Source organism: Neoarius graeffei, chromosome 21, assembly GCF_027579695.1.
Source record: "Neoarius graeffei isolate fNeoGra1 chromosome 21, fNeoGra1.pri, whole genome shotgun sequence".
In the NCBI taxonomy this organism is placed as follows: domain Eukaryota; kingdom Metazoa; phylum Chordata; class Actinopteri; order Siluriformes; family Ariidae; genus Neoarius; species Neoarius graeffei.
Window position 1 is genome coordinate 45151316 of NC_083589.1, and position 16929 is coordinate 45168244.

Consider the following 16929-nt stretch of genomic DNA (forward strand, 5'->3'; position numbering starts at 1 on the left):
CCAACTTAGCTGACTTCTTGTTGGGCGGAGTCAAAAACATCCAAGTGAACCTTGTCCTGTATCACAAGAGTATCGATCACACCAAATCTCGTGCCGATCCGAGCAACTTCATCTCAACCACAGCTTGTTCTTGGGGGTGCTATAGAGCTCTGGGACCACGCCCAGTCCCTTGCGCAACGTAACTGTGATTTTATGCAGATTTAATCAATATGGCAAAATTCATGAGTTTTCAGGCATCACAAGTACCTCAGAAATTAGTTTTCCTGGGGGTGGGGGTGAATTTATTATATTTTATTTATATAAAAGAAAAAAAAAAACATGCCGAAAAAAATAGGGCTTTGCACCTATGGTGCAGGCCATAGGCCTGCCCCTCGGTGCTCGGGCCCTAAGTAAAACCTGTGCACCAATTGTTTATCTAAGTCACTCACTTTTTAGTCAGTCACTCAGTCACAGCCTAATATTGCCATGACGATCATGTCCATGGAGTGTATGTAAACTGCTGACCTCAATTGTACCTACAGTGGGATTGCATAAAAGGCTTATAAGATAATGCTAAGCTCTGCACAGACATGTATACACACTCACCACATGTCAATCTGCGTGGAATATTCAGAAGAGCCGAGTAGCACATCAGGAGGTCTGTACCACAGAGTTACCACTTCATTTGAGTACGTCTTAGTGGGGACAGATTTGGCCCTGGCCAGACCTGCAATATACAAAAGCAAATAAATAAAATCAAGCAATTCAAATACAGCAACCACTGCTTTTAAAAATGGTTCACAGTATCCATGGGAAAACACCTGAAGTCTAAAGCCCTGTACACGAGTATGCCACATACCAAAGTCTGCCAGCTTGAGCTCCCCTCTCTCATTGATGAGGAGGTTTTGTGGCTTCAGGTCCCTGTGCAGAACCTTACGTCTGTGGCAGTATGCCAGTCCTCGCAAGATCTGAAACAGGAAAATCTACACCAAAATATAAACCGAAGCTTATTTATATGCTTTTAGAACCATCAGATACAAGCTTTAAAAGCAAAATGCAATAACATTTCATTGCAAAAATCCACTACTTTTTTTGATGGGTACACAGAGTGCCTTATTTTAACCATCTTCAGTAATGTGGCGCTGCAAATCCTCAGAAAGGATTGCTACCTGTAGTACACAATTACTGCATGTGTGGTGTGTACACAGGTTTTCAGCTTTTTGAGAGAATCATACTGTCCCCTTAACATTAAGAATATAGGCCAATTCATAGAAGGTAAGGACATGTGGCTAGTCTCGTTAAATAAATATTTTTAAATGTTTGGCAACAAATAATGCAGCTTTTATGTGCATCTTCATGAGCCTAATTATTATTTTTTGATTACAGAGGATAAGCAAACCTGTGTGTGTGTGTGTGTGTGTGTGTGTGTGTGTGTGTTTCATTTACAGACCAGCATAAATTTAAGTGCAAAAGTTATTATAACTTTCAGACAAAATGAAGACAAAGAAATGTACTTTTCATACCAACAAGTTACTTGTCATACCCTAGCCTATTAGGGCTCAATGATATTACGAACGGTTTTAAAAAAAAAATTGCATTTTGGAAAATATCCCAACTTTTCTGGAAATGGGGTTTGTACTATTGCCTTCAGAGCGCTCATACTGGCCCAGTCCAAACAAAGCCTGTGTGTGTGTGTGTGTGTGTGTGTGTGTGTGTGTAGGGGATTGTACCTTCACATTGTGCATACTCATGATGTTCCCACAGTCATCCATGTACTGCTTTAGATCCTTATCCTGAGGAAAATAATGGCATTTGTAACACAAGATAAACTCAACAGGGCAACATGCTTCGAAGGATCTACAATGGAGGATTAAGTTGCTCTCTTACCAGGTACTCAAAGACAAGTGTGAGGGATTTTTCTGTGTGGACGATGTCATGAAGCGTAACAATGTTAGCATGCTTCAAGTCCTTCAGTAATGATACTGAGGCAGAAGAAAAATTTAAAAAACCATTAATTTACCATTATACAGTACGTGTTACTGATAACGAAACAGTAAACTATTAGGCACAGAATAATTTAAATGAAAGACCATGATACGGATTTGTTTTATTATAGTCTGAGTGTTTACCTTACTCAACACAGTGCAGGAACAACAGCTGATAAGCTCACAAATGACCACTGAATGGTTGTATTGCATGCTTAACTGATATGTTTGTTACCTTACATTGATTGGGAAAAAGGGTGTGTGTGCTTATAATAGTCTTTCATTTTTTTCTTTTTTTGGAGGGCACCATAATGTAACCAAACATGGACCTGAAGAGCATGGCACATTAGTCTAAGGGTAAACCAACTTAATGAGGACACAGTATGATGGATGTTGTGCAGTATTCCAGAGCAAGTCATGGTGCTCTTGTTTTTAACTCCAAAACTAGCTCAAAGTCAGTAATGTAGATGGCGACATGAGGCACGAGGACATTTATCATCAGTTAATTTAAGACTGTGCTTTTTTTTTTTTTAGACACATATAATGGCAGAAGTTGTTGCTGGGTATTTTGCACAGTTAATCACTTCTTTCGCCCCGGTCATGAAGTAGTAAATGCTTCCTTTTGTAATTGATAAAGTGAAAAGATTAACAGGTCGTGCTGCATACATACGCTAACTGTTTAGGCAGTATTTTCCATGTGCACCAGTTTCAGTCAGATAAGAACAATATTCACAAGATTGATTAAAACTGTGGACATTAATTCTTAAATCAGATTGGTCAGAAGTTGTCGTACAACAGCACATCTGACAATGTGGGCTGAATTTAAAAGTTAGTCATTCATAAATAAATTGTTAGCAAATTCCTGCAGACAATAAGGTTAAATACACATTTTCAAATGTTTTTAAAACAGCTTGTATAGTGATGAATAGGTTTCTGATTTTTAGATGGGTAAACCCCTAGCAATACAACAGTAAATCTTAAGGAGAAACAGTCTTTACCCTCTCTAATGGCTGTGCAAGGTGCCCCTTCCTCGTGCTCTAATCGGATCTCTTTCAAAGCTACCAAGTTGTCCGTCAGTTTGCTCCGGCCTTTGAAAACTGTGGCATATGTTCCCTAAAATAATCACGTTAAGTAGGAACAATTAAGTAAGACGATATCGAAAGATATCTAGGAGACAGATTACAGTGGTCACAGGCATCATCATACACTGCAAATAAATACCTAAAAAGTTAATGTTTAATGGATATTTAGTTTAAAAACTAAATGTTTTCAAACGTTTATAAATGCAGCAGTAGGAAGCAGTACCTACATCACAGGAGAGACTTACCTCTCCAAGCTTGTCCAGTTTGATGTAGGTTTCCAGTTTGCCAAAGCCAATTTCTGACTACAAATGGACAGAAAATGTCATTAATAAACAGTTGCTGCTGGAGAATGGGCTTGTACATGCTGAGCACACGTTACCACACAGACACATGTTTAGTGTGTGCTTAATGGCCCTGATATCAGCAGCCAATTTCACTTCACTGACAAGCTAATTAATCCTACTCAAAACTGCATAAGTTTGCAGTCAAGGAAAGCCCACCAGAGGGCGCTAGAAGATAAACAAGGACAAGGTCACACTTCGTTTTTGTTCCCCCCATATTCACATACACTGTGGGAATGAGAGCCAGATAATGGCAAAGAACAATGGATACCAAGAAAACGCAGACACCAGAGTAAGAGAGCCTTTCACATGCAAAACCTTCTAGGTTCACAAAGGATGGACAGACAGACAGACCTACCAAGCTGCTTAGAACATTGACCCTGGCGTTAGCTCTCTCCATGCACAATATTAGGACGCTGAATGAAATCAAAACAGCAGGATTAAGAGGATTAACTACACCTACTAGGTCCATCCAACACTTGTGTGGTTTAACTTGGTCTTTGTTTTGCTTACAGTTATGATTACTATACAACTGCACAATTTCAAAGAGGCTGTTACTGGCTTTGGTGTGCTTATTCCTTTCTTATAGCTCCCTCTATTATCATCTTGGACAAAACAAATCTGCCACTTTCATCTGACAGTCCTGCATTACAAACAAAGCATGTGAAGATACAACAGGCAGCCTGACTATTAAATGAGCCAAAAGGCAAAAGTTATGCATTACGCGTTTTAAAGACAAGATATTTGCATCACACATTTTGAATTAATTCACAAAAAAAAAAAAAAAAAAAAGTCAATCATAATATTGTGGCATGTGTAAATATAGAGTGGAGCTTTATACGGATGGTTGAAGGCCTTATATTTAATTTAACCAACCTGTGGGACTGTACAGTACAACACAAAGTGTTAGTGACTTTTTGTACAGAGATTCTTATACCATATCCAGTATTTCATATTTACCGGAAACATTTCATCTTAACTGACTAAAAACGGTAAGTAGCAGCAGTCGGACAGACATATTTTCTAAAGTAAAGAAAACATCAAAACAAAACCACAAAAAAGGATCCATAACCTGCTTCTCATGTCAATCAAATCCCATCCAATTACGGCTGGAGAGACCAATATATTAAACCAATACTCTAAGATGGAGGAGTGAATATATCCACAGATGTCTGCTACATATAGTAGAGAACACCTGACTTTAGATAATTGCTGGTATTAGCACCATCTCAGACATGAATTTTCAGCACAGACCTGCCACACACACACTTCTGAAAAACATTTCATACAGTGGCTGTCAAAAATGTATGTGGTCTAGCAGACCAGGTACTGTAAGGCTGGTAGTTAATCATGTGAAAACTAAGACCACGCTGGGCAGGCTGGATTATTTCAAGGGGAATCAATATGGAGGGCATCAACACCACCAGGAGACTCAAGTGAGGCCACACGTTAATGAATGCATTACTCATGGCTGTGTCACTGTCTCCACTTAAACCACTCTGAAGGTGGCATGACATCACAAGCCCTTATGTCAAACAGGAGACTTGTTCTGGCAGATACCCCAGAGCGTGTGATGCGAGTTGCTATGAGGCTCTCTCTGTGCTGTATTCAGTTACAAGGAGTGAATTATAAACCAGGTGAAACAGAATAACTCAAACCATTAAAACTTAAACAATTGTAATATTTGTTTCTTGTTCATTTCTTGCTTTATTCAAAATTGTTCTTAAAATATTTACATATGGACAAAAATTGGCCATCCTAAAATACAAAAACAAACAGCACAAAATGTTTAATATACCAGAGTGAGTCAAAAAAAAAAATTTTTATATTTGGCATTGTTCATTGCAAACAAGTGCCACAAGTGTGCATTTTAATTTCATTCCTTTTTATTCAATGCAAATGTTCCAGTGCTTAATGAGTGATGGGATTACTCAAGAAACAAAACTGATTCAATTGTAATGGTGTCTCACACTTAAGGTTTTTCATTTGACTTGCCCAGATCAACATCTTTTGCACAAACAGCCTTTTTTATAAATACTTAAAATATTTAAAATGTAAATATTTATTACAATTTTTTTTTAAAAAAAAGGGATGGCCTTCTAGGTTAAGCCTTTAACAAAGTTCACTGAGCTTTAAAATGGATTGAAATATTACAGAACAGCAGTGTTGGCCCACACTGCATAGTAACAAATGCTTTGGAAACAGGTTAGAGAGGAATGAATCTGCATGTCTCTCAGGAAATGCTGACATGGTTGTGTGTGTGCAGATAGTGTATGATTTTTTGTCGCAATGCAATTATAATGGAAATTCGGTTTTTATGGATCTCCATTATACATTTTATATTTTAAATTGGCCACTTGCTTCTTTTTCATTAGATGTGTTCGGTACTCCAGACCTTTCAATAAAATTAATTTATATGCCAGATCTTTTGTAAGATTAGGTCAAACTATGGTGCTGTGTAAATTGATGCACAATTGTCTAAGGTCTGAATGCATTAAGAATCGGTTACTTTTCGACTGCAACTCAATAGCAAGGAATTCAGAATACAGTAACATGCTTAATCACTCACCAGCGAGGCCCTGCGTGATCGGCGGCTGAGCGGCTGGTCGAAGGATGGGCTGCTTAGCTGCAGTTTCTCCAGATAACCATCAGGAATCCGAATATCAGCAGGTAAAGACAGGCGTTTATTCACATCCTAAGAAAATGACACATGCACAATTGTCTATACTACGAGCATCAATGGTTATTAATATCTTTTAATTCTCTTTCTGCCCTAACAGGAACATTTTTGCCAAATATGTTTTTGCCAACCTATACGCATGGTGTGCAGTTGCACAATCTAAACAGTAGAGGGTAAAACATACAACTAGCACATCCAGCATTCACTCCTGAAAACCAACTCATCAGTGAGACCAGCAGCAAGACTTAAGGATAAAGCAGCTAGAGATAATGAGATGAGATTTGTTAATTTTATGATCATGCAAAGCTGGACCTGGGTTTACATTTTATTGAAAATCACGAACTTAAAGTCAAAGATTTCGCTTTGCAGCTTGAGAAACCCATGCCTTTCAACACAAAACCAAAACAGACACCAACAATCCTTGCACTGCAAGCCTTTAAGACACTGGAATTCCAAAAGCGCTGCCCTTAAAGAATTAAAAAGGTAGTGATGCAGAATGATCAAACAGGAAATAGAAGAACATCATGAGAAACGGGGTGTGACAATGAATTGATGCAACGGAGCAGAAAAAAAAAAAAAAAAAAGGTAGAACTGGAGAAATCCCTCCACCTACCCAACGCTAAAAATAAAACTCAGCTGTGACACACCTCCACTCCATCTGTGATTATTCAGGGTAATATCCACACAGCATACGTACCCATATAACAAGCACATGTATATACACACACACACACAGCTTGCAGAGATCCATGCAGCTAGAATCAGATCCCTTAAGTATGTGTAGCAAAAAGAAAGCATTCTGTACGCTTCAGTCGGAGGCCTTAAATTCGGTATGTTTAATAATGAGATAAGAACCTAAGGCTCTTATCTGTAAAATAATTAGAAAGCTCAAAAAGAATGCCACACTCACTCAGAAAAAAACCCCTGGTCTAGCCACTATGGAGTATTCATGCATTATTACAAGTAAGACTACATACACAATACATTAGCCTTCTATTAGCTGTTTATTTCAACGGTTACCATCTTCTCATTCATAGATCATATTTGACTTGTGTCTTCATTGTTAAAATGTCTTTTGCTTGTATTATATTTGACCGTAAAATGTTTGGAGACCTGCTTTTTCAGTCCAAATTTCCCCCCCATCACTTGATATTTTGGGGATTAATGCTAAATGCTATTGTTTAAAGAATTGCGTAGGCCAGGGCTTTTCAAAGCGTGGGGCGCGCCAGAGTTCTTCGGGGGGGGGGGGCGCAACGTGAGGAAAAATAAACCAGAATAAGTTACTATTGCGGACACTTGGCGAACTTCAGCTAGCCTTTACCGGAGACAAAATGGATCGATTTTTAGTACCTAAAGCTACAGTGAGTGAGGAGAGAGAGTCTGGGCCAAGCAAAAAAACAGACCCTCCAGGATGTTGCGATTTGCAACTTCAACGCAAATTCAACCAATCCCCACGAATTCAGGGCGGTGTTGCAATTATATCCAATCACCGCAACTTTCCCGCAAATTTGACCAATCGTTGGTGTCGTCTTGAGGTGACGTCGACAAACTACCTTCCGCCTTACTTCCGTGTATACGTTCAAGAGAAGCAGCATGCGCGCAGTGTTGCCAGATTGGGCGGTTTCAAGTGCTTTTTGGTGGGTTTTGAACATATTTTGGACTGGAAAACGTCAGCAGTATCTGGCAACATTGCATGATGTGTGAGTCAGTGTTTATATAGGCTTAAATTCTGTTACTGAAAGTGTTGTTTACAGTGAAGGACTGTGTGCTCTTTACATTATTTTTTTTTTACTTAATACAAGAAATTAATGGATGCCAACATTTTTGCCAAAATGGTATTTTATTTTCCATTGTTTAGGCAGCTTCAGCATCATACTGTGAGATTCTGTTCAAATTGTTTTTTTCTTCTATGAAGCCTGAGCCATTTATTTTATTAGTTTATAATTATTGTTTAATTTAGTCTTCAGGAGAGACTGCCTGCACACAGTACTAGTATTAATAGTTTTTTTCTTACATGAAAGCTAAGGCATTTATATTATATTTTAAGGTAACTTCATGTTGTGCTGTGAGGTTCTATGCACTTTAACTTTTGAACCAACAGGTGCATTTGGATAAGTAAAGCCTATTTTTCTGCATTTTTGTAGTCCTGGTAATCTTTTATATTGGTAAAGTTGTAGACTGGTACCAAAATCCAGAATTGTGACACCCAAAGGCATTTTTGAGACAAAGTCGGCAAACAGTCTTATTTTGTCAATTTGGGTGTGCCGAATTCAAATCTGCAATATGCCGAGCTCCATCTGACCTCTGTTGACCTCTAGAGGTCATTGAACTTTGGGCCTGTAAATGTCTCAAGCTGAACCCAGTTTCTCAGCTTTCTAAGGAATGAAATGTACTAAAATGATTAATGAAGTTAGCAAATGGCCTTGTTTGTTAAATGTTTGGGTGCTGAATTCATTTTTCATTTGTAAAACGACATATGACCTCTGATAACCTCAAGGTCATTAAACTTGGCCTATAGGCCTATGCATTTAACGGCATTTTTAAACTGACTTTACTCCCCCAAAAAGAATATGAACAGACAAAAAACAAATAGAAAGGAACAAATACAACATTAAATGCCAGTCCATGTACATGTGACTTACTTTTCACAATGAGAATGCCTAGGCGATCACCTTACATAACATTGCATTACATTTAGCGGTTATTGTTTATACAAAGCTACTGAAAAAAGGACAGATTCAGCAGCATACAAAATGTGGGGGCATACAGGCTAATCAGGGTTAGTATATATGAGAGTTTTTTTCTTTGTTGTCATATACTAACCCTGATTAACCTGTATACCCTGTTATGCCCCCACATTTTGTATGCTGCTGAATCTGTCCTTTTTTCAGTAGCTTTGTATAAACAATAACCGCTAAATGTAATGCAATGTTATGTAAGGTGATCGCCTAGGCATTCTCATTGTGAAAAGTAAGTCACATGTACATGGACTGGCATTTAATGTTGTATTTGTTCCTTTCTATTTGTTTTTTGTCTGTTCATATTCTTTTTGGGGGAGTAAAGTCAGTTTAAAAATGCCGTTAAATGCATAGGCCTATAGGCCAAGTTTAATGACCTTGAGGTTATCAGAGGTCATATGTCGTTTTACAAATGAAAAATGAATTCAGCACCCAAACATTTAACAAACAAGGCCATTTGCTAACTTCATTAATCATTTTAGTACATTTCATTCCTTAGAAAGCTGAGAAACTGGGTTCAGCTGAGACGTTTACAGGCCCAAAGTTCAATGACCTCTAGAGGTCAACAGAGGTCAGATAGAGCTCGGCATATTGCAGACTTGAATTCGGCACACCCAAATTGACAAAATAAGACTGTTTGCTGACTTTGTCTCAAAAATGCCTTTAACTCCTTAAATAAGCACTTTTTTGAATTTTGGTACCAGCCTATTGTTTATAGGACCATTTCTCAGTGTCTGTATTTTTAATCAATAGTTTTCAGTAATAACTTAATATTTAACATATCACTCAATTTTAATCACAAAAAGAGAAAATCGCAACAATTTCTCGCAACTTTCACTTCCTCCCACAATGTAATCGCAACAAAAACCTAAAAAACACCGCAACTTTCATCGCAACAGACATTTTAGCCCACAACGATCACAAAAAAGGCCCGCGGAATCCTGGGGGGACTGAAAAAAGAAGGAAGTATGACCACGATTATTTAAAGTTTGGATTTTCATGGACTGGATCTGAAGATGCTCCACTGCCAGTGTGTTGTCTGCCAAGAGGTGCTAGCTAACGATGCTATGAGATGTTTAAAATGTGTAAAACAAGATGTTTTAAAAAGCACAGACGTTTAAAATGTGAAAAAGAAAAATGTGTACAACAACCATTTTTTAAAAATACGAATGGAACATTAAGTATAGCAACAACAAAAATTGTAAGGGGGGGGCGCTGTTGTTTATTTGCTCTCCGAGGGGGGGCTGACTCTCCCACACTTTGAAAACCCCTGGTGTAGGCAATACTGAAAATCCACATCTCAAGCTCAAGAAAAATCTGGCAACCTGAGAGGCAACATCTACAGGCAGGTAATTTGTAGAACCTAAATGGGGTGACCCAGAAAATCAGATTCTGAACAGGAGTGCTTTTCTCCCATGTACATTTAGATGTAATTTTCTGACTCAAGTCAAAGTTGCCAAAGTCCGTTCTTGTGTTGTTTGACTACACAGGACTTCTCATGCATAAAAGAACGAACATCTTACCTCCATGGATATGCGGCGATGCGTCCTGGTGCGGAGACACACTCCAGTGGGTGACTGAACCTCGTCTGAGGAGGTTCCTGATGCCTGATCGCTTTCACCATCAGATCCCATCTTTAAGTTCTCATGGACTATATCTGTATATACACAGAGAAAAATGGAAATCTGTATTGTGAAATAAACACGCCATAATCAGAAGCAAGTTTATTGCCAAGTATGTTCTCATGTACAAGGAATTTGCTTTGGTGATTGAACAGAGAAGAATTTAAAAAGACAAAAGTTGTTTATATCAATAGAATAAATACACTGATTTGAAAAAGTAGACATATTTAAGGGGTATGTGCATGGGCTGTTTTGAAGTCCAAGCTGTACAGTATGTCCCAGAATATGCAAAAAGTCACATGAGTCATGACATGAATGTGTGAGAAAAATGTGCCATTGCAATGGGTTCAATAAATAGCCAAGCTGTACAGTGTGTGCGGGAATGTGCAATAAAATTCCACAAAATGAAGATGTACGACAACCACGAAAACGCAAAATCACAGTTCAGAGACGAAGTGCATTAATGTCACAGACTGGAAGTGTGAGGTTAGAGTCAGTGGGGGGTCTTTGACTTTATTGATGAGGCAGCTGCAGTGGGGAAAAGCTGGCCTTATGGTGAGGTCCATTGGAACCAAAACCTCAACCTCCTACCAGAGGGGAGTGATTCAAAAAAAAGTTTGTGTCCGGGGTGAGAGGGGTCAGCCACAATCCTTTCCGCTTTCCTCAAGGTCCTGGACTCGTACAGGTCCTGAAGAGATGGAAGGTTGCAATCAATCGTCCTCTCAGCAGAGCGAATGATGCGCTGCAGTCTGCCTTTGTTCTTGGAAGTGGCAGCAGCGTACCAGATAGTAATGGAGGTGAGGATGGTGTTATAAAAGTGCACCATCATTGTCTTTGGAAAACTGAACTTCAACTGTCGCAGGAAGTACGTCCTCCTGCTGTGCTTTCTTGGTGAAAAGAGCAGGTATTTGTCTCCTACTTAAAGGGATAGTTCGGGATTTTTGACATGAATCTATATGGTATCCCCGTCAGCAGTGTCGTGCATCCACACTGACTTACCCCCGACAGTGTTCTGTGAGCCTAGATATTGTAGTGTTGGTCAGTGCACAAGTAGTTCCGGCAGGTTTCCTGGGGTCTGCAAAGTAACACGTTTTTCTTCTCAAAACAGCTCGTGTTCGAATGAGTGATTTATTAGCATAACAAAACCCTTGTAGTCCAAAAAGTCACACCTTGTAATTGCTTGGAGCTACTTTCTCTCAATAGCGATCAGTGCGCGCTGTCACTGTTAACAGTTGTGTGCGAGCTAGCCAACAACTTTCATTAGTTGTTCGACAGTGTTTAGCAGCAGCAAATTGCTTTCCTCCTCAGTATACAAGTGCGCTTCCATGGCAGGGAAAAAGAAACTACCACTGCTGCCTATGTAGTGCCCTATTTATACAAATAGGAGTCATTCAGGATTCAGCCATGTTTTTGCTCCGTGTCATGGCTGAATCCTGAATGACTCCTATTTGTATAAATAGGGCACTACATAGGCAGCAGTGGTAGTTTCTTTTTTCCCTGCCATGGAAGCGCACTTGTATACTGAGGAGGAAAGCAATTTGCTGCTGCTAAACACTGTCGAACAACTAATGAAAGTTGTTGGCTAGCTCACACACAACTGTTAACAGTGACAGCGCGCACTGATCGCTATTGAGAGAAAGTAGCCCCAAGCAATTACAAGGTGTGACTTTTTGGACTACAAGGGTTTTGTTATGCTAATAAATCACTCATTCGAACACGAGCTGTTTTGAGAAGAAAAACGTGTTACTTTGCAGACCCCAGGAAACCTGCCGGAACTACTTGTGCACTGACCAACACTGTACAATATCTAGGCTCACAGAACACTGTCGGGGGTAAGTCAGTGTGGATGCACGACACTGCTGACGGGGATACCATATAGATTCATGTCAAAAATCCCGAACTATCCCTTTAAGGTCCTGAGTGATTATAGTGCCCAGGAAGCAGAAACACTCCAAAGAGCTTACTGGGGAGTCAAACAGGGTGATGAGGGAGGGTGTGGCAGAGCTCCTCCTGAAGTCTACAGTCATCTCCACTGTCTTTAGAGCATTAAGCACCAAGTTGTTTTGCCTGCACCAGGACACCAGATGATCAGTCTTCCACCTGTAGGCAGACTCATCCTCATCAGAGAAAAGTCCAGTGAGGGTGGTGTCATCTGTAAACTTTAGGAGCTTGACAGACTGATGACTGGAGGTGCAACTGTTGGTGTACAGAGAGAAGAGTAGAGGAGAAAGGATGCAGCCTTGGGCGGAACCAGTGCTGATGGTTCAGGAGTCAGAGACACATTTCCCCAGTTTCACGTGCTGCTTCCTGTGAGACAGGAAGTCAGTGATCCACCTGCAGGTGAAGTCAGGCACGCTCAGCTGGGAGAGCTCGTCCTGCAGAAGAGCCGGGATGATTGTGTTGAAGGCAAAACTGAAATCCACAAACAGGATCCTAGCATAAGTTCCTGGGGAGTCCAGGTGCTGGAGAATGGAATGAAGAGCCATGTTGACTGCATTGTCTGCAGATCTGTAGGCAAACTGCATGGGGTCCAGGAGTGGGCCAATGATGGCTTTAAGGTGGTAAAGCACAAGGTGCTCAAATGATTTCATAACCACAGAAGTCAGGTCAATGTGTCTGTGGTCATTCAATCCTGTGATCCTTGGCTTTTTGGGGAAGGGGATAATTGTGGAGGCATTAAAGCAGGCCGGCACATGATTTCCCCAGTGTCTCTTCTAAACTGCACCATCAACCCAATAGATGTAGGCCTGTCAACATTCTGTAGATGTTTATTTAGAGCCCATCAAAACCTTTCAGTGTAGTATAGCACAATAGAACCTTGTGTTTTTACTGTCTGCATCAACTAACTAATTTTGCATGAACTTTTGGATTTCTTGCTCTAGCAGCCTTGGGGACAGCCATGGCCTGAAGGTGAGAGAAGCAGCTTTGGGCCCAACAGGTCGCCGGTTTGATTCCTGGGACCAGTAGGAAAAATATGAGGGGAGTGGAGTGAATGAACAGCACTTTCCCCTCCCTCTGCATCTTGGCTGAAGTGCTCGAGTGAGGCACCCAATCCCCAACTGCTCCCCAGGTGTTGCAGCATACAGTGGTGCTTGAAAGTTTGTGAACCCTTTAGAATTTTCTATATTTCTGCATAAATGACCGAAAACATCAGATTTTCACACAAGTCCTAAAAGTAGATAAAGAGAACCCAGTTAAACAAATGAGACAAAAATATTATACTTGGTCATTTATTTATTGAGGAAAATAATCCAGTATTACACATCTGTGAGTGGCAAAAGTATGTGAACCTTTACTTTCAGTATCTGGTGTGACCCCCTTGTGCAGCAATAACTAACTAAACATTTCCGGTAACTGTTGATCAGTCCTACACACCGGCTTGGAGGAATTTTAACCCATTCCTCCATACAGAACAGCTTCAACTCTGGGGTGTTGGTGGGTTTCCTCACATGAACTGCTCACTTCAGGTCCTTTCACAACATTTCGATTGGATTAAGGTCAGGACTTTGACTTGGCCATTCCAAAACATTAACATTATTCTTCTTTAACCATTCTTTGGTAGAACGACTTGTGTGCTTAGGGTCGTTGTCTTGCTGCATGACCCACCTTCTCCTGAGATTCAGTTCATGGACAGATGTCCTGACATTTTCCTTTAGAATTCACTGGTATAATTCAGAATTCATTGTTCCATCAATGATGGCAAGCCGTCCTGGCCCAGATGCAGCAAAACAGGCCCAAACCATGATACTACCACCGCCATGTTTCACAGATGGGATAAGGATCTTATGCTGGAATGCAGTGTTTTCCTTTCTCCAAACATAACGCTTCTCATTTAAACCAAAAAGCTCTATTTTGGTCTTATCCATCCACAAAACATTTTTCCAATAGCCTTCTGGCTTGTCCACGTGATCTTTAGCAAACTGCAAATGAGCAGCATTGTTCTTTTTGGAGAGCAGCGGCTTTCTCCTTGCAACCCTGCCATGCACACCATTGTTGTTCAGTGTTTTCCTGATGCTGGACTCATGAACATTAACATTAGTCAATGTGAGAGAGGCCTTCAGTTGCTTAGAAGTTACCCTGGGGTCCTTTGTGACCTCGACAACTATTACACGCCTTGCTCTTGGAGTGATCTTTGTTGGTCAACCACTCCTGGAGAGGGTAACAATGGCCTTGAATTTCCTCCATTTGTATACAATCTGACTGTGCATTGGTGGAGTCCAAACTCTTTAGAGATGGTTTTGTAACCTTTTCCAGCCTGATGAGCATCAACAACACTTTTTCTGAGGTCCTCAGAAATCTCCTTTATTCGTGCCATGATACACTTCCACAAAACATGTGTTGTGAAGATCAGACTTTGATAGATCCGTTCTTTAAATAAAACAGGGTGCCCCCACTCACACCTGATTGTCATCCCATTGATTGAAAACACCTAACTAATTTCACCTTCAAACTGCTAATCCTAAAGGTTCACATACTTTTGCCACTCTCAGATATGTAATATTGGATCATTTTCCTCAATAAATAAATGACCAAGTATAATATTTTTGTCTCATTTAACTGGGTTCTCTATCTACTTTTAGGACTTGTGTGAAAATCTGATGTTTTAAGTCATATTTATGCAGAAATCTAGAAAATTCTAAAAGGTTCACAAACTTTCAAGCATCACTGTAGCTACCCACTGCTCTGGGTGTGTTCGTGCGCTCACTTGTATGTGCATGCATGTGTTCACTGCTTCAAGATGGGTTAAATGCAGAGGAGGAATTTCACTGTGCATGAGTGTACATGTGACAAATAAAGGCTTCTTTGATGGCACTGATTTGGGCAACAATACAAGCATGTGTGTGCTCCCCAACCTTGGAATTAAGAAAAAGGACCTTATTTTTCCCCCCTCATTCCTACTTAAACACAATTTATTAAAAAAAAAAAAAAAAAAGGCCTGTGTACACATTCACTTGCACTCCGCCTGTATAACCATTAGAGATTTGCCATTATTCTTTTATGTTCCAAAGCATGTCTCAAATTACTACATTCACTCTAATGCATTGGCAATTTTATAAAATCATACATTCAAAGCAGAAAACACCACTTGTTCAGAGGGACATTTTCTGTGGATCACACCGGAAACCTTTCAGAGAAAGGATAAAACTTGCGTCGTTTTGTGCAGATGATCTTATGCTTGCGTGCGTGTGTGTGGTGTTTATCCATGTCCTCAGACCATCTCTCTTGCATAAAAGCACAACGCTGCTTATTGGTGCTGACCAAATGGTGAAATTCTGGTATAATCAGGGTTTTAGAAATCTCTCATCTCTGCATCTCACACACATCAGACAGCAGGGATGAGGAAAAAGGCCAACTCATTCAACCTGCTGTGCATTTAGTCGTGTGGGAGGGAACGAGAAGTTACCATGCTTTCGAGGTGGCAAAATCAGATTGATGACATGAATGTGTGGCCGCTGTGATCGTGAGCAGCACTTTTATCAAGCGCTTTTTATCTGAGGAAAAAAAAAAAAAAAAGTTCCCACCTTTTATCCAAAGGATGGCCAAAAAGAGTGCATAACCTCAGGGGCAGCCATTACAGCATCCAGCTACCCTTTCCTCATCTCCTATTACACCCAGAGGGGAAGGGAGGAGACAGGAGAGGAGATGAGAGGACAGGAGCCCAGCATGATAAGGCAGCTGTTTCACTGAGACCACACAGTAATGGGTGAAGCCAATTAGAAGTGAGAAAAGAGGACGTGCGCGTGTGTTTTATTTTTATATATCCATTTTGGCATACCACTACAGCATAAACTAATTTTTTTCTATTCTAGCCACATTCATTGGATATGAGCAATCACACACTCTGATTGGCGACTCTACTACTAGGATATCAGCCTATATACCATGAGTAGAGAAAAACAAAATAGTGGAGCATGTTGCTGAACTAACCAAGGAAGAAGGAAAAAAAAAAAAAAAAAAAAAAAACTCTACTCGAAAACAAAACCCCCCAAATTATCAAGCATTTAAAAGTAACAAATAGCTAAAAGAATATAGCTCTTTGCTTGTTTCCCCCTCAATATTTCCCGTTCCACATGCCAGACCAATCGGTGGCGGTAAAGCACCTTTAAGTTGGTTTGCCAACCACCAAAAAACCCCTAAAGAAACCTCCCAAAAATACAAAAGGCAACAAAATATGGAATAAAATTATTTGATGGTAAGGGCACATCTTTATTTTTCAAGAATTATAGCATTTTTCACAAATTGCTACTGTCATTTTACCGGTTTGTTTACGTTCTAAGCAGAAATTATTTTGTCGGATGTTTTGTATAGTTTTTATTTATCGAATTTGCAAAAAATAAAAATGCTCAAGTTCTCAAAATCCAGTGAACGTGGACGGAATAAAACAGTTACTCCACTCACAATCTCGTCATACATGGCTTATAGCTAACTCGGTGCTATGCCCCTGGTCGGCTACATGTACGATTCGATTTCATGGAATAACAAAAAAATAAATAAATAAAAT

General features: G+C 39.9%; 1 protein-coding gene across 1 annotated transcript in view; it reads right to left on the bottom strand.

The window, feature by feature from the left end:
• The window catches only part of cdk17 (cyclin dependent kinase 17), a 93299-nt gene that overhangs the window by 12477 nt on the left and 63893 nt on the right, over positions 1-16929 (bottom strand). The window contains exons 4-11 of the mRNA XM_060903212.1: positions 10329-10462; positions 5957-6082; positions 3292-3348; positions 2963-3077; positions 1867-1961; positions 1710-1772; positions 839-962; positions 586-706 (exon numbers count right to left, since the gene is read on the bottom strand). Coding sequence (XP_060759195.1) covers positions 586-706; positions 839-962; positions 1710-1772; positions 1867-1961; positions 2963-3077; positions 3292-3348; positions 5957-6082; positions 10329-10462 — 835 coding nt within the window. The remainder of the gene's footprint in view (positions 1-585; positions 707-838; positions 963-1709; positions 1773-1866; positions 1962-2962; positions 3078-3291; positions 3349-5956; positions 6083-10328; positions 10463-16929) is intronic.